The sequence below is a fragment of the Nylanderia fulva genome, unplaced genomic scaffold, assembly GCF_048542155.1.
Source record: "Nylanderia fulva isolate GAGA-0341 unplaced genomic scaffold, ASM4854215v1 Scaffold14, whole genome shotgun sequence".
NCBI lineage: Eukaryota > Metazoa > Arthropoda > Insecta > Hymenoptera > Formicidae > Nylanderia > Nylanderia fulva.
The window spans coordinates 4680482-4705740 of NW_028189622.1; the positions used below are offsets into that span (position 1 = coordinate 4680482).

At 36.9% G+C, this 25259-nt stretch overlaps 1 protein-coding gene across 2 annotated transcripts in view; it reads left to right on the top strand.

Moving 5' to 3' along the window:
* LOC114929195 (retina and anterior neural fold homeobox protein 2) overlaps positions 1 to 14869 on the top strand; it is a 47077-nt gene extending 32208 nt beyond the window's left edge. The window contains exons 3-5 of one of the 2 annotated variants that reach the window (XM_029300639.2): positions 11165 to 11262; positions 11362 to 11540; positions 11973 to 14869. In XM_029300639.2, the coding sequence (XP_029156472.1) occupies positions 11165 to 11262; positions 11362 to 11540; positions 11973 to 12154 (459 nt within the window). In that variant the 3' untranslated portion in view covers positions 12155 to 14869. The remainder of the gene's footprint in view (positions 1 to 11164; positions 11263 to 11361; positions 11541 to 11972) is intronic. The other variant, XM_029300640.2, reaches the window with a different exon arrangement.
* Positions 14870 to 25259: the final 10390 nt, after the last annotated feature.

Here is a 25259-nt window from a genome sequence, read left to right on the forward strand (position 1 = left end):
TTCTAGAAAATCTTTTTTTTTATTTTTCTAAATGTTATATATATATAATATTTATTATATTTACACAATTTGATTGTGTAACGAAAATTCTCATCTGTTGACGTGACTAAGTCGGGCGTTACATCTTGCCACAAAGTGACGAAATAAATTTAATCTAATCAGTATTATTATGCCACGATTCTTCCCAAGGCGTAAAGCTGTATTTCGGGAAACGCTCGATCCCGTTAAAAGTTCTCCTTCAAACAACCCTAATAGAGAGAGGAAAAAGAGAAAGAGAGAGAGAGAGAGAGAGAGATCGTGCCAATTATCAATTTCCAAATCCCGTTTGATTAAAGCCATTCGACTAGGAAAGAGCCCCCGCTTTATCGAGGCATCTCGCGGCCCTTTAACGAGTAACCGATGTCAAACGCAGCCGGAGAAGAGACCGACAAACGCGCACACAAACATACATATTATAGATGAAACCCACGCGCGATTTACGTATACACATGAAGAGAAGGAAGGAAGAGGAAGGAAGGGAAGCTCGGGGTCACTCTCGCCGGGGAATATACCGAATTCGAGATATATCCAGGCAGAACCAACTATTAATTTGGTTCCCAGGCGTCGGATAGAAAGAAAGAGACAGAGCGCGCGAGAGAGAGAAACAGGGGTAGAAGTACGGCCGAAGAGCCGGCACGAGAAGGGCGGGCACGCGAGGTTGGAAGGAAGGGCCGGTGACGGAAGAGACAGAGAAGGAAAGAGTGGGGAGGCTTCAAACCAGGACCAGAAAAGCCTTCGGGGCAACAGATTACTGTCTACGGCCTACACCCTTCTCGTCTCCCCTCTTCATCCCCCTTCGGTCCCTTTTCCGCCACTCTCTCTCTCGTCCTTTCCTCTTCTCGCATACCCATCTCCCGGTCGACCGTGGCTGGCCCATGAAGTTAATAATCATCAAAAGTCACAGTGTTTGTCGAGGGCGGCCGCCCTTTGTGCGCCCACGCGTGCTCCTGACGCTAATACGACTCCACCCGAGCTTTATTACGAGTTATTAGAGTTATTACATCGGCGACGGATTTTCACGTGCAGCGCGAGCGCGCGCTCTTACGTTCGCGAACGCGTGTTTCCTCGGTATCTAGTTTCGCTTTTTTTTTTTCCACCTCCATCCGCTCTCTCTCTCTTTCTTTCTCTTTTTCTACTCTCGCGACAAAAGAAACGGCGGAATGACGATTAGAATAGTATACGATTAGATGCGTATACATTCTAGAAGACATAATACACTTTGTAAAATAACGTGGAAAGAAAAGCCCTGGAGAAGTAAATCGATTATACGGAAAACAAGAAATTAATTAAGAAATTTATTATTTAAAAAATAATTAGAAAAGGTAAAAGAGGTAAAATTGAAATATAGAGACTATATATTAGTTATTGTGCGTAAAACGCGATTTGTTATTCTTACCGCTGTATAATTGGCTCTGTTATATTCAAAGAAAGAACCGATGATATATATATAAAGAAATCGCAAGTGACGCCGTAATCCACTTATCGTATTGCTGCCGCAATTACGGTAGTAGCGAGCACGTGATTTCGTTCTATTTAGCTGTTTGCAATCCAATAAACAGTACTTTATGTTAATTTCATTTGACTGTAAGTGGCGCATTGGCCGGACTCTGATGAGTGTCTCTATAAACGAGCAGTCTTAATTGCGGTACAGTCAACGGGGATTGTATGCGGCAGAACCCCCAGCCGCGAAACGATGGCGTTGCTACTGGATGCGCGACGCAACGTAATTTCGAGTGCACAGACGCGACTTAATGGCGTTAAATACGCGCGCGCCGCGATCCAATTCTCGAGGTCTCTCGAGAGTCCAATTCTCTCTCCTTCGACTTCCCGTTAGCGCTAATCAAAGTTAACTAAACGTGTTTTTTCTCTTCCCTTCTCTCTCTCGCAATGCCGATCTTTAATCTTTATCTTATCTTATTTTTTAGCAACGATATATACTAAAAGAATTTATACGATACGGAAACTTCTCACCACGGTCTTATATACATAAGTCAAGACACTTCTATATCGACTACATAGAAGTAGTCGAGAGTAACAAAATGTGTTTTTTTTTCTTTCCTTCTCTCTCGCAATGCCGATCTTTAATCTTATCTTATTTTTTAGCAACGATATATACAAAAAGAATTTATATGATACGGAAACTTCTCGCCACGGTCTTATATACATAAGTCAAGACACTTGTATATCGACTACATAAAAGTAGTCGACAGTAACAAAATGTAACTAATATGACTGCCAACTCGGGCCAATTTATTCAATGTGCGTAGATCTTTTTTTTATTCTGACAGTTTTTCACAGTTTTGTGTTAGATCTTGTGCACAATTGAAAAAATGTTAAAAATACACACGGTTCAAAACCGTCGGATTAAATATTAAATATTAAGAACAGTTTTTATTAAATTATTTAAAAATAGTGAAATATATTATTTTGAATAATATATGTATAGATGTTTCTTCGCCAGGAATATTATGTAATGGCAAGATTGCCAGTGTGTCGAATTGATTTTTCAAAACCTCTTATTAAATATATTATTATATTTAATATAAAACAGGTTGACCTGAGTGTTGGCCGCCGTAGTGGTTATATTTTTTACACACTTCATTTTAATAAGTGTCCTGAGTTAAATCTTAATAATTCAAGAGGAAAGTTTATTTATACGATGCGAAGGATTCCGAAATTAAAGATGAAAAACCGTGAAAATTGATTGTCTCGATCGACTATTTTATGCAGAATTTTCCTTTGAATAAACGACAAAAGTGCGTATACGTAGAGATCCGTTTGCAAGCCTCGTTTTAGCGCAAACATATTGTCTGGTAAAATAGCTTCCTACACAAAGGATGCATTCACTCGGAGCCGATTTCGCCGCCGTGTACAACGAGAAAATACAACGACCAGGCCAGACAATGTGGGCACGGTGTCAAAATACACGGGCCATACGGCTAATTTGTCGAATTTCGGTGCGGTCGTTCATTCACACCCGATCATACGCGCTGTTAAAAATGTTGTTCGAAATTATATCGCGCAATATGACTAACTTTTCGAGGATCGTGGCGATTTATATTTAAAATTACTTTCTTACAAATTTATATTTTCGGAGCACAAAATTTAAAATACTCTCGAGATTTTTCAAATTGTCTATATTAAATTAAATATTCAAATAAATTCTGATAAAAGATTAGGTAGATCAGATAGATATTTTATCCATCTTATATAATTCTGACAAGTTCGATAATATTTTTTTCTAATTATTAATTAAATGATTTATGTGTAAATTTTGTAGGCATATAAAGTTATTTATGAAATGTGAGATATAATGTAACTCGAAATGAAAAAGAGTCTTCGTGTCTACATTGACATTTCTGTGACTTTGTGACAAAAGCTCTCGCGCTCTTCGACGATCTAAGGATCATCCAGCGAAATCATTGTACGATCCACTCGACACTACGACAAACGAACGATCCGATGGCGGATCTGTGAACGGTGTTACGAGGAGCCGTTTAGTCTCATTGTAAAAGTGAAATCGCCTCGTGTTTGGGATGTTATTTGTAGCACATTACTTATTGTATCGCAGGACGACGGGGTTAGACCGGGGCGTTGGAGTGTTTAAGGGTGATTACACGCGACGACAGGGGTGGCTTTATTGGAGGATGTTGTCAGGGGTGCTCACTTATATATATTGTACCAAAGATTTTGTCAGATGCGCAAGAATGAATATATTGATATTAAAAAATATCTTTAGAATCATCATATTTTAGAATATCGTATAGCATAAATTGGATAAGATGCATTTATCTGCTTATCATTCGATTAATTTATGCATGCACATATGAAATGATATTATTATTGAATAGCGAAAAGAAATAAATTATTCTATAAAAAATGAAATAAATCGCTGAGATAAAATTTACAATAATTTAATACTTTGACTACAATTATTTCTTCTTTTGAAGTTTCGTTCCTTCCAATTCATATGTACGCGCCATATTAAAACTTGCTCTTTATTCCTGTCTTGCTTGCCACTATTTTTCTCAAATTGGATATTTATTTCTTTGGCTTTAATTCTCTATTTTAATCTCAATTTGAAGTCATAAAATCATTCTTGTGTATACAATATTCATCTCTCTATATATTGTTCCATTACATATACAAGATTACAATGCATGCGTTTCAATAATAATTTGCGCAGCGCAAGAAGCGCAAAATTCTTGGACGTTCAACGTATTTATGTAAATTGGCGCGGTCAACTTGACGTAATCTCGGCGGGATATAGAGGACTAACTTGGGTGATTCACGAGACCACCGCGTTGCACCATTAATTAGCGTCGTTTTAGCCGCAGTGCGGACGCGAACTGCGCTAAGAACAAGAATGAAATGAGAACAACTGCGTAGGATTGAATTTGGCCGACAGTTTGACAGGGTTGAAGCAGAGAAGGGGGAATAGTACCGGGAAAGGAGGGAGGAAGGGGCTGAAGGGGGAGAAATAGGGAGCATAAAAAGCACGGAATAATAGACTCCAACCCTCTCCAAACATCTCCCTTCTCTATGCATACCTCGGTATTCTGAGCCGGAGAGCGAATCTAGGCTTATATTCGAAACGTGTCTTCCCCTTCTTTATTTCTCTCTCTTTCTCTCTTATTTCCCTTCTAATATACCGACGATGGGGCTCTTGATAGACTTGTAATACATCCGGAAGAAAAATAGCCTCGTCTGTCTTTTTCCTTGTCCGCGGATTAGCGACAGTATTGTGTTAGCCTCTTTCGGCCAGAGAGCTATTAACATCGACGATTACGACTATTAGTGAACATGACACGCGTAAAATGATAGAATCACTATCGTGTCGTTTCTCAAAACAGCAGGGATATAGCCTTAAAATTGTAAATAGAAGATAATTGGAACTAATTAGCTATAGAACGCTTTCCAAACATTAGTTAACCGCAATTTAATTAACGTTCTATTTCTTTTTGGACCTGAAATAGAAAGAGAACTAGTTCAAATATCAATTAATGTTAATAGATATTTATTGTTAATAGAAACACGCGCGCGATCTTGTATAAATAGTGAACAATTAACATGAATTAAAAATTATTTTCTCCTTATTTTATTGAAAGCAATCTTGAAGTTAATATTACATAATGAGTGTTAAAATACTCGGGAAAAAACAGTGCTGTATTAAAACAGTATAAATTAATTTCACGCAAAAGAATGCATGATAATGTATCGAAACTTATCGTAAAGTAAAGTAATTTTTATGTAAAACGATATTAAAAATATTGTATATAGCAATAAGGATGATTAATAATTCTGATAATCTTATATCGATATGTATTTGACGACAGAGACACGACATTTATCACTTTGAACGTATCATGTCGGTAGACTCTTGAAATTAGTTTATCGGCTTTGGCTAATAACGAGCCGCATGCGGAAAATATTAATGGGCGTTAAACGATTGCGCAAATTATTAAAAGGCGATAATAAATTGCTCGGATAATTTTTCTTCGCCAAAGGAGATAAGCGTTTCAATGACTCTCCTTCGATACAAAACTTTCGCATCTAAAATGATATTAAATAAGAGTTTGAACAAAATTGAAAAAAATCGTATTATGACGATTACTTGATTTTTCAAACGAGATAAAGCAATAATTACTTGAAAAGCGATAATCGTGTAAAAAGATTAATTGGTTTCCTTCTTCTTTTTTTTTTATATATATAGAAAAGAATTTTGTTGATACATTAAACTACTATCAATTCGACAGTTTCTCGTAATGCTATCGGCATAAATACTTTATACATGTTTGGCATCGTTCCACATTGCACTTATAAAACGCTCAGGGGTTATCAGCATCCTATAGGAAAGACGTCGATATCGTCAACGTCATCCCGATTTTGCGCAGAACCCTAATAGGAAGACACATTAATCTCCTCCATCGTAAAGGCTTTAATATCCATCTCGCACGACTGGTCTTCCATCCTGGACTTCGACTTTCATCCAACCGCGATCTTATGCGAGCAGAACGCGTGAAATGCAGAATAAGTCCATTAGAAAAAAAATATATATATTTTTGCATGCATCCGGGAGAAAATCTACATTTACTTTGACTCCTCTATTAAATGTTTTTTATTGATTTTTTTACTTATTATCTAGTAATTTTTTCTTCGATCCCTCCCAGCAAACACAGTATATAAATGTTATATACTTAAGCATGTTACATGTAACGTATATGTTAGTTGTAATTTCCCACTCATAGATGTAACATTTTTAATATTACATATATTACATTGTAGTTATATTGTCATTATATCCCAAGATAGCACTGACTTATCGATACATCAATGTGCTATTTGGTATATAACTACAATGTAATATATGTTATATTAAAATGTTACATCTATGAGTGGGAAATTACAACTAACATGGATGTTACATGTAACGTACACGTTATATTACCTGTTATATTCCGTTTTATTATAGCAATGTAAGAATTATCTTCTCTCTCGAATATTTGATTCCGTCCATCGCCAACGCCGTTAATGGCGTTACAATTAAAAGAATAGCGTGTGATTTTTTCGCCGGACCTCTTGATTTCGCCCAAAGAATATCAAAAATCCCATCCCCCTCGATGTCGTCACGATGTATCACGCCCGGCGCCTTCGCGCGCATCAACGCGACTCTTTTAAAAAAACCTCGCAGGCCACCACCGCGGCGAACAATGGCCGAAATCTGTTAATACTCGGGTCGGCAACAATGAACTCGACGTGGCGTGAGCACCTCGAATACCTTTTTGCCGGCGCTAATCCGAATTCGGCGAGAGCCGCCGTGAGAGTATAAAGCGACCATCGTCCCGGAACGATGTGTTCCATCAGAGCGAGAGGAAGAGAGAGAGAGAGAGAGAGAGAGACGAAGGAAAATGAGAGATGGTCGTATGCGTGCGCGTGCGTTGTGCAGTGTAAAAGGAAAAAAAATTGTACGATAGATAGAGTTCGGGAGTGATTTTCGGCGCGATACGCTTCTTGTTCTCGTTGAGTGCTCGTCACCGTATGTTACAAAGAGAGCGAAAGCTGTTGCCGCGCAGTCACCGGAAACACATCATCCATACATTCATATATTTTGCATAGATGTCATATTTCGTATGCACTCATGTATGGGTAACAACATGGCAACGAAATAGCACGCAAGTGCGCTAACGTAAAAAAAATAGCAAGATAGTTTATTAAATGGAAATTTATTTTGAAAGAAAATATTTTTTCATATATATATAAATGTGTTGCTCTTGTCATTTTACTTTATATTCCAAATTTTCCTTGGATTTTCACGCGATATATTGTTATATTTTCGAAACTACATTACTTGTATATAATGACTTTTTATATTAATTGCGCGAAATGTGCAGTCACATTCTTTCACCGATTACGTCGAACGACTGCTTTTCCCTTATGTTACTTGCGCATTAACGCGATAATGATAATTAGCCCTCTCATCCGCGTGTCAACCTTTCAGCGAAATCTTGCGAATTATGCAACTCCGGCATGACGAAGTTTCTCCAACGAGAGCTACGTAAAATCTCACAAAGACAAACACGCTAAAGCGGGAACGGGGCATTAAAGACCAGCGTGGGAGAGGGAGAGAGCTCGAAAAAGTGTCGTCGCCGCTTCTCAGCGACAACGGAACGACGTCCAATTTTAATCTCGGAATTACTTCCATTTTATTTCAATTTTCTTGCATTTAAACCGTCTAAGCGAGTTTACCTTCGCAATATCATTGCCGAGGATCGTCGCGAGTCGCCGGCTGGTCGGGTCAGGGAAGGAGAAGAGGACTCGAGAGAAAGAGAAAGCAAAAGAGAAGGATAAGAAGAAGGCGGGGGCGGGCGGAAAAGGTGGAAGTACCTGCTCTAATAAATTTACGACCTAAAAAGATTAAGCCGCGTTAGCCCTGTTCTTTATATTTCCGCGAGAAAAGCGAGAAGGAGCGCGCGAGTTCAGTTCTCGGTGAACGAAGACGGAGCATTATGGTAAGACGCGGAACTCCCAAGAGAAAGAGAGAGAGAAAGAGAGAGAGTAGGAAAAAGGAGCGACGAGAAGGGAAGGCAAAAAACGGAACGAGATGGAAAAGGATATATATATATATATATATAGATATAGATATAAGAGAGATACGAAGGGAAATTCGCTTATTTTCCCATCATTTCGGCGTGGCATCTTGTCCGTGTAGCCTTTTCTCATCCACGGAGCCGGGAAAGAAAATTGCTTCTCGTCCTCGAGAGCGGAATATCGTCCTGATGAGCCCGGGAATGCTCCGATATCCACTCCTCCGCGTCCCCAATGTACCCCCTTTTCCTCCCCCAACCCCCCAAACCTCCGTGATGCCTCTGACGGGTTTAACCCCGTCTTCGTTTCACTTCGTTTCCGCGTTTTCCTCTGCCACATTCTCTCTCTCTCTCTCTTTCTCTCTCGTCCTGACGATTCACCGCCGCTCATTCCCGACGGTAACATTCAATTTGCTAGTTGCTTGTTATCCGAACGCGATACTTGTCACCGATTATATCGGAGGCGCAAAGACATTTTTGCTGCGCTGCCCATTTTAATAAACAAGCTTATGAGATTTACGTTGTTCCAAAGTATTTTCGCATAGCAATACGGAATTTTATTTGGTAGCGTTGCCTCGTGCTGCGAAACGATATAATATGCATGTGTTTCCACGACGATAATCCTTAATAATATAAATTTAAAGTGTCAAGCAATAAGAGCCAAATCGCGGATGACAGTGCGTTATCCCGACGAAACTAATTTTTTCGTTAGAATTAAAAACGGGGGATGTATGGAATTAAATCTTTTTAGTAGAGATTATTCCAATTTTAAATCTTGGCCGTGACCAAGTAAAATTTAGTGCCTTGTGCACAGGTTTTGAATTCTAACGAAAAAATTAGTTTCGTTGGGATAACGCACTGTCATCCGCGATTTGGCTCTTATTGCCTGTTTGACACTTTAAATTTATATTTATATTACAGAGCCTTGTTAAACCCTTAATAATATAATTCATATTTCAATAAATCAATATTTCTCATTAGAAATCTCGACAACTATATATACAGGGTATCCGGTAACTAACGGACCAACGATTACAAGTGGATTCTTTGGTCAATTTGGGAACGATTTTTCCTCAGCAAAAATGGCGAAAAAGGTCATAATTTTTTACAACTTTCCAATTATTGTCATTATATATCTTTATAACTAAGCCTCGAATTAAAATTTTATTATAGTAAACTCTACCTGAAATTAACTGAAGAACTCGAAAATTATTGACTTGTCAACATTTTTGCTAAGGAAAAATCGTCTCCAAATTGGCCAGAGAATCCGCCCTTAATCATTAGTCCGTTAGTTACCGAACGATTATTCGTCGTCGAGTGGAGAAGTTGCAAACGATTGCTCAGCATTATTTGTCCGAGGTAAGAGCGTCGAATCATCGATCGACGATGGATCTCGCTCACCTCGCTGCCGCGTGTAAATTCGTTACGGACGACACCCGGTGGGCCTTATAACCCGGCGCGACGGGAACTGAATAATTCATAAGCCGAGACCGATAGCATCGGCTCTTAACGCAATAGACTTAAGCGAGCTGCCAACAGCAGCCATGTTACAATAAAGAAATCAACATGGCCGAACCGTCCCGGGGTGCCTCTTCCCTTCCCTCCTCATCCCTCCTACGTTTCGCTTCCATTCTTCGGGGTCCACTCCTTGAAGGCGCACTGGGAGTCACGTCACGCCGCGTCGCTCGCTCACTTTCGATTTCGCCCCACAGGCTCGTTACCCTCTTAATACCGATGGAAGGGTGAACCCCGTCTCACCCTCCGATCTTTCTCGCCCCGATTCTGCTTCTTGCCCCCTCCCCCCTTTTCTTAGCCAACGCCGCTTTCAGGGGTGGACCTGGGAGACCCGCCCAAAGAGACATTTCTGCAACCCTCCTTTTGAGGCAGAGATCGAGAAAGACAGGGAAAGAGAGAGAGAGAGAGTCTTGGCAGCCACTTTTCTCGCCCTCCGCATCATCGCTCCCCGCTAAAGGAACTCCATTTTCTACCAAACCCTCGGAGTCTCTCTCTCTCTTCTTGCTTACTCTTTTTTGCTCTGACTTACTGTTTTGCGCACTTCTGGCTTGCTTTATCGCGGTTAGATGCTTTCGCAGTTGACCGGTTTATGGGGAACGACCCTTCTTAGGGACTTTCGAGACTCGTCTAATTTGACTGAAAATGCCAATGTCAATTTTTGGGGAATGCGACCTTGGGATTTTAAGTAACTTTCATCAAAGTTTTGTGTCGAATCTTATATAAATTATAGGCACGATAAATTATTTTATCAAGGAATCTTGAAAGACACTGTCAATAATATCTCTTACAGTTTTCTTCGAGTCTTTTCTCCTCTTCTCTTCTTTCATATTTGTATGTGTAATTATATTTAAAACTACTGTCATATGGAGAAATAATCAAATTAAAATAATAGTAATGAGATAAAATATATATCGCATACTCTTTGTAAATTCAATTATTTTTACAAAAAACTGGGACTTTTTATAAAACGTCAATCTAAAGATTGATACTTTATAAAGAAATTGATTTTACAAACGGCTACTATATATATCGAAATAAAAATGTTTATAGAAGATTATTCAATATACAGTTCAATTAAAAAAAAAAAATTAATTATAATAATAATATGAGAAAATCTTTTGTAATAGTAACTCGAAGCAAAAATCGAATATTTTGTCAAAGTCAAAAGTGATGTCTCGCGAGTCTGTTATATAGAGATCGAAGGAAGAATGGGAAGAAAGGAGGGTGCCCTTTTCCTCAAGTATACGGTAGTGACACGTTACCATTATCGTGTCTCGGCGGCTAATGAGAGTTTGTGCCGACGTTGTTCTTGACTTACGTCGAGCCAAACGCGGACTTAATAAATTTGCAAAATTAAGCTCACAAAACGTTGAACAACACGGCTAATATTATCACTTATCGGTTAACAGCAGGAAGGGGTAATAAGGGACTTATTTGATATTCGAATCAAATTTATAAGTACGCTTATATTTCCGTTGTTAATATTTCGATCGATCGAATAAAGAAAAATTGTTGTTATGTTTCAGGTCTGGTTTCAAAATAGACGAGCCAAGTGGCGTAGACAGGAAAAAATGGAAGCCGCGAGACTGGGTTTGAGCGAGTACCATCATGCTGCTAATATGAGGTTTGTCATGTTTAAATATTTTCTATTAATAGAATCGCGATGTCGTATAAATTTTGGCAAGAAATATTATATCGCGCATGTGGAAATATTTTGTTTCAGGAATGTTGCCGGTCCGGCTTTAGGTCTACCGGGAGATCCTTGGCTCGCGCCGCCAGGATTGCTCAGTGCGCTTCCCGGTTTCCTAGCTGCGCCTCACACGGGATATCCCAGTTATCTAACGTCTCCTAGGCGATTACCGTCACCGCCAAATGTCGGCGCCGTGACCAATCCCGTTCCAGGTAACAATCAATATTTTCTATTTATATGTTTTTGTCGAAAGCGTTTAACGATTAAAAAAATAACACGTTCAGCAATATATATATATATATATATATATATATATATATATGCACATTTGATCAGGACACATGACGTTATAAAAATAAAATAAAATAAAGAACCGCGAGAATAAAGTAAAAACAAAATCAGGAAAATAAATGTAAATCTCTTTTGGAATGAGAAGAAAACAGTTTGAAAAGATTAATTATCAGCTTATAGAGCATTACGATACTCTACTCATTATAGTGACATTTCGTAGAATCGTTGTTTCGAGGTAAACGAATGTCTCGAAACGAGAATTTTCGCGAGATTAAAGAAGCTTAATCGACATTAATCTGTATTATTGAATTCGCCATCGATGATTGTGATTGTGCATAGCCAACGAGACGTAGGAATTGCACTGTTCGCAGGATCGCTAGCCGGCAGCATGGCGAGCATAAGCGCCGGCGGTCACGTTCAACCACCACCGCCGAGTCCGCCGGGCCACGATCCTCGCACATCGAGCATCCAGGCACTCAGGATGCGGGCCAAGGAACACGTCGAGAGCATCACCAAAGGTCTACAGATGGTCTGAAGGTTAACCGAAGAAGGTTCGCCAGGGACGCTCACTGCTGCCGGCCTCGTGACAGCGTGACGAGCAAGCGAGCAGCAACCCTTCCAGCCCAGACATTCCAGACCCCGAGAAGAATCGCCTGAGCAGTGAGAGCGGTATGTCGACCGACGAGAGCGAGAGAGCTCGTTCCGTCATAGGGAAAGATCGCCGACGAAATGGAGCTAGACGTGACGTGAAAGTACAAGAGATCTCGCGAGAGAAAGCCTATCGTTCCGTTTCGAAAAGATCTTGTTCTTGGTATAGTTACCAAAGAAAAATAAACTAACATTCACTCTGGTGAACATTTTAGATCGTCAAAGAGAGACAAATCTTGCAATAATCGATGATCGGCGCTTATATAGATATCTTCAATAATTATGGAGACTATCAGTGTGATAAAATTGAGAAGTATCTATGAGCAAATGAGCTTGTGTTCGTGACTGAAAGTGGGCCGATCATCAAAGTATTCCTTGTGAAATGATTTCAATTAGAAATCGAACATCCGCGAGATTAAGATGTTTATCGGAAATTTGTGTTATTTGTGATGTTTTTTGATAACTCTGACAAAGTCAAGAAAGTCGCTAAAAATAGCCGATCAATGAAAAAAAGCGTGTTTGACATGAAAAAATGAGTTTTGCATGGATTATGTGGAAAATTTGCTCAGGACTCGCTTTAAGTCGGCATGTGCAATATGCAAATCAAATTATATCGCGCAAACTTGTTTCACATATGTAGTTCAAATGAAGAAAATCAATTTATTTATTAACTTGCCATTATATCGTTTTCAAGTATCATTTATTACAAATATTGTATACCGAGTTTCACTTTAAATTCTCTTTCAAAGAACGTTCGAGAAGAAAATATTACTACAGAGAGAAATATATGAAACATTTATGAAAATTAAAAATAAAATAAATACAAAATGATATATAAATAATTATAAAATACATGAAAGAAACGTAAATATTTAGCTCGAGAAAGAAAGACATCATTTGTATACTTTATTGTCAAAAGAGACATTATAATATATGTATATTATCTATTTCTACATAGCAATATAATGCAGACAATTGTGCTGATATACACTAATCGTCCCAGGAGAATATTTTAAAATTAAGTTTGTTTCTAGATAGATTGTTAACTAATTCAATAATATATGTATGTGATTGAATGTTTTATAAAATTGCAAATGTACGCGACATAAAATAAAGAAAATGATACTCGGTATACATACTTCATATTACGCAATAATTAAACATGATGAAGAGAGAAATCTTAGTAAACGATATTTTTTGAAAATAATTTCATAAATATATTTCACGTGTCCATTAAATATGTAAACAGATATTAATAAACTAATACCGCAATTTAAAAATGTATGAAATGTTTGAATTATCACTAAGTACGTAAGCTATTTAGAAATCTAATAAATAGCACTTTTTTGCTATTTATCAATTATCTATTTAGATAGTGCATGTAAAGTGATAATTTAAATATTTCACATAGAAATATCTAACTTTGCACTGAACGTAAAAGGAAAAAAAATTTCAATTCCCTCTAAATGAATAAAAAGTAATAAAAGGAAAAAGAGAATAGAAAAAAAATCGTTTCAATTTTCAACAAGGAATATCGATTTGCTCGACAAATACGCCTATTACGGAATATCCTACGTACAGAGTAATAGTATCATCCGTTCGAAGCGATAAAAGTGAAAAAGGACATTGCACGATAACAAATATCTTGAAGAATCAATAAACTCGATAGCGCCGATCAAATCGAGGTAACATTGGACGCAAGATGTTTCCGAGATTCGCACTCGTCGGCCGAATATTTTCTCGCGATATACGAGGCAAGTTGCATTCAACCTTCATAGCGAAATGCGCGTAACCAAAACGTTTGTTTAAACGTTTATTAAACTTAAACCGAAAGTCGATTGGTCTTTTGAAAATCTCTTCGAGATCGACGACGAAACCGATGGTCGATCGGCGAGTTAGCGAAATATCTCTTGTAGAATATAGAGTAAAGAGGCAAATGGTGTTGAGAGAGAGAGAGAGAGAGAGAAAGAGAGAAAAATGACATTTTGACATAAACAATATTCTGCAGTATTAATACGTTAAGGCAAAGAATTGTGCATATTATCTAGATGCCGTCACGGTATGTAAATTCCGAAGAGCGCGGAGGAGGATCAAGATTTAACAATTAATATGAAATATGATTCAATTAAGGTGTGTAAAATCGTAAGCTGCAAGATATCTTTTTTCATATATCAAAGTTATGAAATTTTTCTATGAATTTGTTGCTAATCGCTTCCGGTGAGAGTATATTTTATTCTATATATTTTTTAAATATATATATATATATATATATAACATTAATTTTTATCAAAATATTAATTAAAACTCAACATATTAATTTTGTCATATAAATACCATTAATAATTTTGATATATTTTGACTTGGGATTTTACAGATATCATATTTCATAAATGTTTGCTCTGATTATTCGCGAGCGATATCGGTCAGCCTCCGCGGTCCATAAAGGAGAATTCGTAGAAGATGAAGAAACGTAGTTAGTCATTTCCCGAACGTCTATTTGTATATATACCTGCTCGCGTGACAGAATAAAATTCGATGTACATATTTAATCGTACCATATCGTTTGAAAACAGGGCCTCCTTTATTGAAATAAAAATACAAACGATGATAATATTAAAATAAAAGGGTAAGTCTTTTACTACTACCTTCTCATTATTAATATTTTCCTCTCCTTAAATCCAAAACATATTCCTTCAGTTAAAGCGAAATGCATATAAAAAATAATAAAATTTAAACTCTAAAGTTTAATATATCAAAGAAAATAGTTTTAAAATGGTGTTAATAGCTTCAATAATTTATTCAAAAATACTTGTTAATTTTTTTCCTAAATTATTTTCTATGGAATTAAAAGGAAAAAAGCATGTTTTCTTCGACACATTTTAATTTTCATTATTATTTTAAGAATTTTTAAGAATAATTAATTCCTAACCCAGAAAAGTCATCATTTTATTTAATTTATTATTATTATATCTGCATCAGTCGCATAATTTTTACTTTGATATTTCGCAGCTAATTTCTTCTCAACTAATCGATGACATTTTTCGCGTGCCAGTAACAATCGGTGTCTAATAGGGGTGAGATGTATACTAAGAAATTTTAATTCCCATACGGAAAATAACACATATTTACGAAAGAATTAACATATCAAAGAACGACTTTAATTAAGTCTTAATTCATTTCCGCGAAGAAAGAGGGAGCGAAAGGGAGTTACAGTTGGTAAAAGGCCAGCGCTCATCTTTCTTCAGGTTTAATTAAAACCGAAGATTTGTCAGAACGTGAAAAATCCGTCAATAGTAGAACGATCAAAGATTGACGATTGTTTAGAAGAATAATTTCCCTTGTTATCTACGAGAGAAAACAAAAATTTGTATAGAAAACTCATTTAAAACTGTTTTCATAACCGTTGAAATAAAATAGAAACATTCTCATTACGTCTTTGATATTAAAATTAAGAAAATTATTCTTGGATAAAGGATTTCAGTGAAACAATTAAACACGAAAAAAATGTTCCAAATTTCAACAAACATTTCGAAAAAAAAAGAAATGAAAAAGAATTACGTAATAAAGTAAAAAAATGATTTCCCGTATTTAAAATCTCTATCTCGCGTGTATATATTTTTCCACTCATCGATCAGGCCCATTGTACAAACGCGACGAATCACACACAGACGGGCCCTTTATACCTCGGTCTGTCCATACACTCCCTGGCTGGGAATTTAACGCGGCGAGCGACGCGATTCGATGCAAATGCCACTCGGAAATTCCGTTTGCGCGAGCAACGTGACAGCGAACGTGTGCAAGCCGATCATCTTTTTCGAGGGTGGCAAAAAAGCAGCGGCGGGGGCAGCGCCGGGGTGTGAAAGGATTCGGCGTTAACAGGCACCAACAACGGCAAGTCGATGGAACAATGGTGCTGAATGGTCCCCGGACGATTAGGTATTCCAATCGTTACGTTAGGGGCCGCTGTGAAGTGCGGCGGGGGTGAGAAGGAGAGAAAAGGCGGGTTCGACGGGGAAAGGGGATGTTGGAGAAAGGGGGTAGCCGAGGGGTCGACGCGGTAAGGGGACGCCAGAACTCACCCAATAAAATGGTAATTTCTGTTTGCGGAAGTTAACCATGCGAGCGAGCCTGGAGATTCGAGTCCATGCGTACTCCCTAACTCCAAAGACTAATAATACTCGAGGCAGAACGCTACCGACAGTGATATAGTTGTACAGTTGGAAGAAGGCGCGGGTAAAATCGTGCTGCAGAAAGAGACGAGTTCTCTCGCGTGAGAGCGAGGGAATTTGTGGGAGTGCGCGAGAGTTACGGGACGTGAGTGGAAAAGTCGGAGAAACTCGGGAAAATAGGAATACGAGTTCGAGAATTGATCCTCTCGAATTAGAGAGTACGATAGAAATACGAGAAGTAGCTTTTTATCAGCTTTTGACAAATCTCAAAATACTGATAACTTTAATCAAACTAAATGTTCACAATTTTATACGCATCTAAAATTATTGATGAATTTTTAAAAGAGATTGCGATTTATTACAATTTAAAATTTAATATATATTATTTTTCATAATTATTAATAAATAAATTGTATTTTTAGTTTATATTTATTTTAAAGTTCGAGCAATAATGATAATGACAAGCAATTTATGACTCAAATTTAATGCACGAAAACTCTTTTAAAAGCCGAATCTATCATGTATTAATAAGTATTATCATGTATTAATTATACAAACTAAATATCGGAATTTAAATCTGAACTTTTTCTTGGATTTTGAATTTGCAATTAATTTATAAAATATTAGCCCGCATGATACTTATTGTTAATCAAACTGGCCGATCGTTAGTCTCGTGTATATCGGATTAGAAGCTAAGGCGCGCGGCGTTTGCCTCTCGAAGACGGCGGGCAATCTCTTGCTGAGCTTGAAATTGGCACGGAAATCGTGGCTTTATTAAATTTGTTTAGGAACAGGTGGGGGAAGGGAGGGGACGGTGAACGAGCGCCTTGATTTCGGGCGAACCGTCGTCTATCTAATATCTCTCCCGATGCGATGCCTCCCGTTCTGCCTAACCTTATTGCCCCGACAAAGTAAAGAACCAGCAAGGAAACCCGAATAAGACCAGTTTTCGAGCCGATGCACCTAGATCAATGGAGCGACGAGTCAACCGACTAAAATCTGTAAATAATGATAAGATCGACGAATGCCATCGGAAAAATATCAAGAATTGAGTTTGCAATGTACCTGATAAGTTTCGCATGTACCTGATTTGTTTCTACCTTCACTTTTTAAATTCGAAATTTCATAAGAATTTTACGCATTGTGCGGTAGAATGGGAAAAAAATTAGTGTAAGATACGAAATTGTAAACTATCAAGATATCGCAATAATTTAACAGTAAGACGACAAACTTGTGAATTAAATATACTTCAGAAAAATGAGATAAATTCTGCATAATTGTACATGTATTTTTGAAAAGTCTTATTGTTAATTTAGAGCATAACTTATAAAAATTATATAATATTGAAAATTGCATTTGCTCGCACTGAATATCTGACATTTCGGAAATTAAATATCAACTGTAAAGTTTTCCATGAAATTGACTTTCTCATGAAAAAAATAAGAAAAGAGAAAAGAAATATCTACACTTTAAATAAGTTTGATCTAATTTGTTTTAGTCAATGCATTTTATGGCAACAAATCTATATATGATCTATAATCTACAATCTACGATCTACGATATCTCTATAAATTCATTACTTCAACATTAAATAAAAGTTTATTTCACTCACTGACACCGATGCGCAACAGCAAAGTAGTTCAAACTACGTTGTCTGTAACATACAAATATAAATTCTAAATTATAGCAGCGTTCAAATTAAATACTGTTTCAAAAAATAATTTTTTAAGTAGAAATTTTTTATAAGATTTATATAAATATTTATATAATTTCTTAAAAATTTATATAATAATAAACTCTAAGTTTCTCTCATTTAAATTATTCTAATAAATGAACTAAATTAAATGTGGTTTAGAATAATTAATACACAAATAATGATATTCACCTTAGAGTTACTCTGCCGGTGCCCGATGCCTTCTCCAGGCCTCCTCTTCCTCTCAGGTTGTCAGGATCTTCAAAGAAGTTCATTGAGTAATACGCGCGATACTTTTAACGGCACTCCCGCACTCGTATACGCCATATTTTTAAAGGTACTCCCGCACTGATACGCGCGATACTTTTAACGGCACTCCCGCACTCGTATACGCCATATTTTTAAAGGTACTCCCGCACTGATACGCGCGATACTTTTAACGACACTTCCGAATTTTACGTCTCTGTATAATTAATAAAATCACAAGAGAGCGCGTTCCTCAAATAAATAAGTAAAATCTGAATTTAAATTTTTTATATCTTTCTTTAATTTAAAAGCATCTATCAAAAATCCAATCTAATTGTAAATATGTTTGAAGTAAAATCTGAATTAAAATTCTTTATATCGTTCTTTAATTTATACTTGCATATGTAATATATGCTTTAATTATGTATATTAGGGACATCAATTAAAAGTTCAATCTAATTGTAAATAAGTTTGACATAATTCATCGTAGTCAACCCATTTTAAAACAATCTATCTACATCTACTATACAATCTACAATCTACAACTACGATCTATAAAGCTGTTACTTCAAAACTAAATAAAAGTTTATTCCACTCACTGACCGATACCGATGCACAACAGTGAAATAGTTGATATCAAGATACGCGTTGGCTCTGTAACATACAAATATAAAATCTAAATTTTAGCAGCGTTCAAATTAATTACTATTTAAAAAAATTATTATTGGACGTGCCGAACTTTATATTTGCGCACAACAATAATAATACTATATATAAATTATATAATAAAATAATTTTATAAATTAAAAAAGATTTTAAGTAGAAACTTTTATAGAATTTATACAAATATTTATATATCTCTTAAAATTTTTTGAGAGACTTATATATCTCTTAAGTTTCTCTCCTTTAAATTGTTCAAATAAATGAGCTGAATTATTTAATGTGATTTTTAAGAATTAATTATTTAAATAACGATATATTCACCTTAGGGTTGCTCGACTGGTGCCCGATGCCTCTCCCAGGCCTTCTCTTCCTCTCAGGATCGTCGAGGTTCGACAAATCGAATTTTACATATTGTCTGTAACATACAAATATAAAATCTAAATTAGCAGCGTTCAAATTAATTCCCATTTCAAAAAATTATTAGTAGGCACATCGAACTTTATAGCCTATGATGTTACTTGGAAAGATCTAACTAAGCTATCCACCAATGAAGGATTTTGAAATTACTCCGAAGAATGAAACTTTATTTATAGATTATTTATAGATATCCTGTATATTTAATAAAAATATTCTTATGCATTCACATATATCCATTGAGGAATGAAAATTGTATTATTGAAGATGTTCGACGATCGATTAATCGAAGGGAATTAATAATGTGATATATACGAATTCCTAGCTTTTCAGACCTCTATTATCGAATAATCTTTTCGTTGATATGCTCTCTTTGTCCGACCTATTCCATCATTAACATATTACGTACGCGCTACTCTGTGCAACGATTGCGCGACACGCTTTATTAGCTGCATATTATAATTACGATAACAGCCCGATATAGAACGCTTATTTGCCCCGAGAATATCATGCGCATACACAGAACAAAGCAATAATTGTCGTGTAATTAACATATTATATACGCATATCTCGCAATGGGTATGACTTCATTTTGTAAACTTCATTCGTTCAATTAAAATTGATTCGATGTAAAAGCATGATGTATTATCACGGCAAAAGCTTGAAGAATTGTCATATTGATCAATTGTGACAATGATCTTACTTTAGTCTGCATAACGAATTAATACAAAGGAATATAAATATTCCTGCGATATTCTAAATTAATAAAAGTTGTATTTAATTCAACGTATTGTCTAAAATTGAAGAGACTATTCCGCATAATTTTAAAAAAATTGCACAAAATTATTATCAAGTATATGTATTAGAAATAATGAAAAGAGAAACAATATGCAGCTTTATACCATCAAAAAATAAAAAAATACAATAAAATATTAAATTTAAATTACAAGAAGATATATATTTCAGACACTGCTAGATTTAATCGCGTTAGAGTCCTGTTACGAATTCTCTGGCGAGACGTAAAACTAAACTTGAATAAATTGAATTGCGAACGTGGAAAGAAAAATCGAACAAACGCACGAATAATTAACAGCCGAAAGAAAAAAAATGTACATATAATAGACGACGATTCACTCCTTAATCCATCGCGTTATTGCGGCGCAATGTCCGAACAAGACGCGAAATTCCGCAAATTGCACGCCGCGAGGAGCGTTTTGCTTACACCCAGCTATATAAATACACACGTATATATATATATATACATGTATATATACGTACACGTGCGCAACGCGAACTACTTAATAGGTGTACTCGCCGCAGCATCGTCTAAGTCGCGTTGCCAAAGAGCGACGCCAGAGCTACCCCTTTCGCCTCCCCCGGCCAAGTCTGTTTAGCATTATTAATTAGAACCAAAGTCGCACTAAGTTGGCGAGTACATAAACAGAAATAATATTTGCACGGAGCGTTCATTAGACGGGCGGTGGAAGATACGAGAGATGGCGGCATAAACGAGCCGGATTCTCATTAAAATAACCGTGCCTTTCCTTTTCGCTCCGCGGAGACACCGAGAAAGGAAAAGAAAAAAAAAAAAAGGAAGACAACGAGAGAGCCGGGACGAAGGGTGGCCAGGAGGGCACCCCGGAGATGAACAAAGTGACCGACGCATAGAGAGGCCGGATCCCCTTCTCTTTTCCCATCTCTCCTGCCCTCCTCTTCATTTCGCCGGCGAGAGATAGTGCGCCCGCAAGGGAAAGAGGCTGGTGTCGGACCAGACCGGGGGATGAACCAGCCACGCAGGCTGGCGAAGGAGTCGCAGGGTGAAAAAGGAGAGAGGGAGGACCGGGTAGTTTAGCTACCACTAGGTAACTTAAATGAAAGTCGCGGTTACCCCTTAACGCGAAAATACGTTGAGGGAAAATTTCGTTTTTTCACCCTGATTAATGTAATACCCGACGTCGCGCTCCCGGGCACGCTAATTGGTCATTCTCGGCCGCCGCAGCTTTGAGAGAATCGCGCGCGAAACGAACGATGCGCTTTCTCTCTTGTACTACACGTATACGCATGCATGTGCCGAATGAGCGGAATCGAATTATCCCCCGAAAGCGGTGGAGAGAATAATTTAAGCTCCTCCAGACGCGGTTTGACAGCATCGGATATTTAGCGGAATTTTATCGAAAGAAGTCTCTCTATATCTCTTTGCACCTGCAGTTTGGTAGAATTTAAACGGTTCTGTATGCGATCGACATTTGCATGTAGATTCGATATGAATTTGATAGGAGCGAAGAAGTTTGTGCGGAGATAAAAATATATGCAGAAATAGCTCCGAAATAAATTACGTTTATATACCAGAGGCAAAAGTACAAAAAAAAAAAAAAAAAAAAAAAAAGAGGAGAAACGCGCGCTGAATTCGAACGAATCACATTATTCGAATATTGATGAAAGCGTTAGAGGCGATTAGCGAAAGGGGTTAAATTATTGAATGATCGGAGAAAAAATATAGATTAAATTGCTCATATATTTTTAAGAGAATTCGGAATTAATAAAATCGCGAAATCCATTGTTCATTTGGCAACTCATTATTGAAACGTTTCGTGCAATCGATATTTCAACTTAATTTGATGTAATCTAACAAATTTAATTCTCGCGAGAGAGAGAATGCACGAAACGTTAAGCTACCAAATATCTCTTACATAATTATTACATACATACATCCCTCTATTCTCGCGAAGGAATTAAATTTTCACACCCTCCTCATCAATGGATTTCTCGTGAATAAATCGCGTCGAGACGAAAAAATATATATCTTTCTCTATAATTTGAAGCTTAAAAAATATTACACCTAGAAAGTGTCGCGCATATACACGCGCGGGAAAACAAAAGCGGATCATATACCTTTGATAAAGTCGAACATTAATCAAAGATTCCCGCCCTGACGAACGTGTTTGCGATCGCGAGAAAAAATCGGCAATGAGAGACAGAGAGAGAGAGGGGCCATCGATATCGTAGAGCAACTTTCGATCTGGGTATCAAACGGACGGCGGACCGATCGAGAACGACGGGGTCGGCAAAAGGGGGGTTGCACGGGGACGGAGGAGTTCCGAAATGAGTACCCGTGCAAATACGCCAGGATTGTTTCTGTCGCTAATTGCTCGGTTTTTTGCAGGGGCTCGGCCAACAATCGATTTGCATTTCAAAGGTAGTCCGGCATAAAAATAAAATGCGCCCCGTTAAAAGTTGACTGGCGGCGGCGGCGCCGCAGTGTGCGTGAACCCGGTGCGTGTGTGTCTGCGTGCGTACACGCGCCCCCCTATATATATATATATATATATATATATATATATATATATCCATAATATACGGGCATGTATATATTCCCACACGACGCACACACGTCTCGGCTTTCGCGCCTGTGAACGACAAATTGCATAAAACTCGTGCCGGATTAATGCCGTCGACGGGATACAACGTCGATCGCGCTTTTTTCCGCCTGGCTATGCAGGAAACGCTGATTATTATTCGCGAATATAATGCTTTTATATTTCGCAGGATGCCGCGAAATTGCACGCTCGCTTGCTCACGCGTGCTACGCTCCTTCTCTTTCTCTCTCTCTCGCTCTCGATTATAGAGCCGCGTCGAGCGTTATCGTTCGCATCGAGCTTTGATAAACGACGATGGACAGATCGATGATTTTCTTCCGCGACGCGTTTCATTTTTACTTGCGATATTTTTTTTTTTTTTTTTTTTTTTTTTAAATGCAGGTTTTTGGCATATTTTTTTCGCGCTTTAATCGACACGCTTCCTCGCTCGCTACTACTAAAATGGAAAGCGCGAGTAAACTTTATTATGGATCTACTATGCGATACCTATATATTGTAATATCTTTGATTTTTATACATGAGTATTATTATTACATTATTCTCCTTATATTTCTTATTATATTTGATATTTGTTGCAATCTAATGAGTATATTTGATAAAAAAAAAAGTATAAATGACAAAGTGATATATATTATTTAGTTAAAAAGATTTAAATTTATAGAGAGAAATGTTAATTGTACGTAAAATATCTCTATAATTTATAAATTACATTGAACGAGTAATAATTTGGAAATATCGTTTTTGCTATTTTAATTTGTATTTTTGTGACAAATGCGAGCTATATAGCACGGCTCTATATAGGATCAAAGTCTGAAATCGGGTTGGCCGCATGTCGAATATTTTGTTTCCTGCACGGCTTTATTTATGGGTCCAACTACCTGTATTGTAATATATCTTTGATTTTTATACAGGAGTGTTTTATTACATTATTTTCCTTATTATATTTTATATATTTGTCGCAATCTAATGAGTATATATATATTCGATAAAAGGTGTATAGATTAAAAAGTGATATATCATTTTGTTAAAAACATTTAAATTTATAGAAAAAAATGCAAATTGTACGTAAAATATCTCTATAATTTATCAATTATATTGAACGAATAATAATTTGGAAATATCGTTTTTGCTATTTTAATTTGTATTTTTTTGTGACAAATGCGAACTGTATAGCGCGGCTCTATAGGATCAAAGTCTGAAATCGGGCTGGCCGCACGTCGAATATTTCGTTTCCTGCACGGTCGACGGTATTTGATTTTACGCAGTACGCATCGGGTGGTTTCCACCAACGTTAATTATCAGTGACCACCTACAGTCCCATTACATTCCAATCGACCCCTTAATCAACGCATGATTGGTGTACTAATTGATTGCTACTCCGTAATTATAACGGTGCACTGGCAGACGCCGCCTCTATGGCGGCTGCAAAGTATCAGAATGCGCCATCGTTAATGAATTCTATGAAACATTTAGATTACACTCACCGCGCAAAAGAGGTATCTCGACGCTCCTTCGACATTTTCTCCGGCCCTCGTGCGAATTTCGGCGTCTCTCCTCCATCTGCGAACATCGAATCGACAATTAGGTTTCGTATTTATTCCACACTTTCGATCAAAATTAACAGATTCGTAGCACCCCAGATTTGTAGCACAATGTACTCGAAAAGAATTCATTTGTATGTCACCAATTTTGAGTCCTTTATTGATATGAATTCTATATGTATTTGAAAAAGGATTCATAATTGGTGACATACAAATGAATTCTTTTCGAGTACCTTGTGCTATATCTGGGGTGCTACATATCTGTCAATTTTTAGAAAAGTAAGTAGTAAGTATCGATCTATCGCGATGCAATGGACGACGTGCCAGATAGCACAAGGTACTCGAAAAGAATTCATTTGTATGTCATCAATTTTGAGTTCTTTTTTAAATACATAGAATTCATATTAATAAAATGAATTCTATATGTATTTAAAAAAGGACTCAAAATTGTTAAATATTCTTCAATTAACAACGTTGAATTACAATTCCCAAATAGCACAAGATATTCGAAAAGAATTCATTTGTATGTCACCAATTTTGAGTCCTTTTTCAAATACATATAGAATTCATATCAATAAAATGAATTCTATATGTATTTGAAAAAGAACTCAAAATTGGCGACATACAAATGAATTTTTTTCGAGTGCCAATTTTGAGTCCTTTATTGATATGAATTCTATATGTATTTGAAAAAGGACTCAAAATTGGTGACATACAAATGAATTCTTTTCGAATACCTTGTGCTATCTGGGACGTCGTCCATTGCATCGCGATAGATCGATATTTACTATTACTTACTTTTCTCAATCTTACTACTTACTACTTATACTTTGTTCAATCTTTCGAGATCAAGAAGCTTCGGATGCATCGAACGAATACAGAGAAAAGC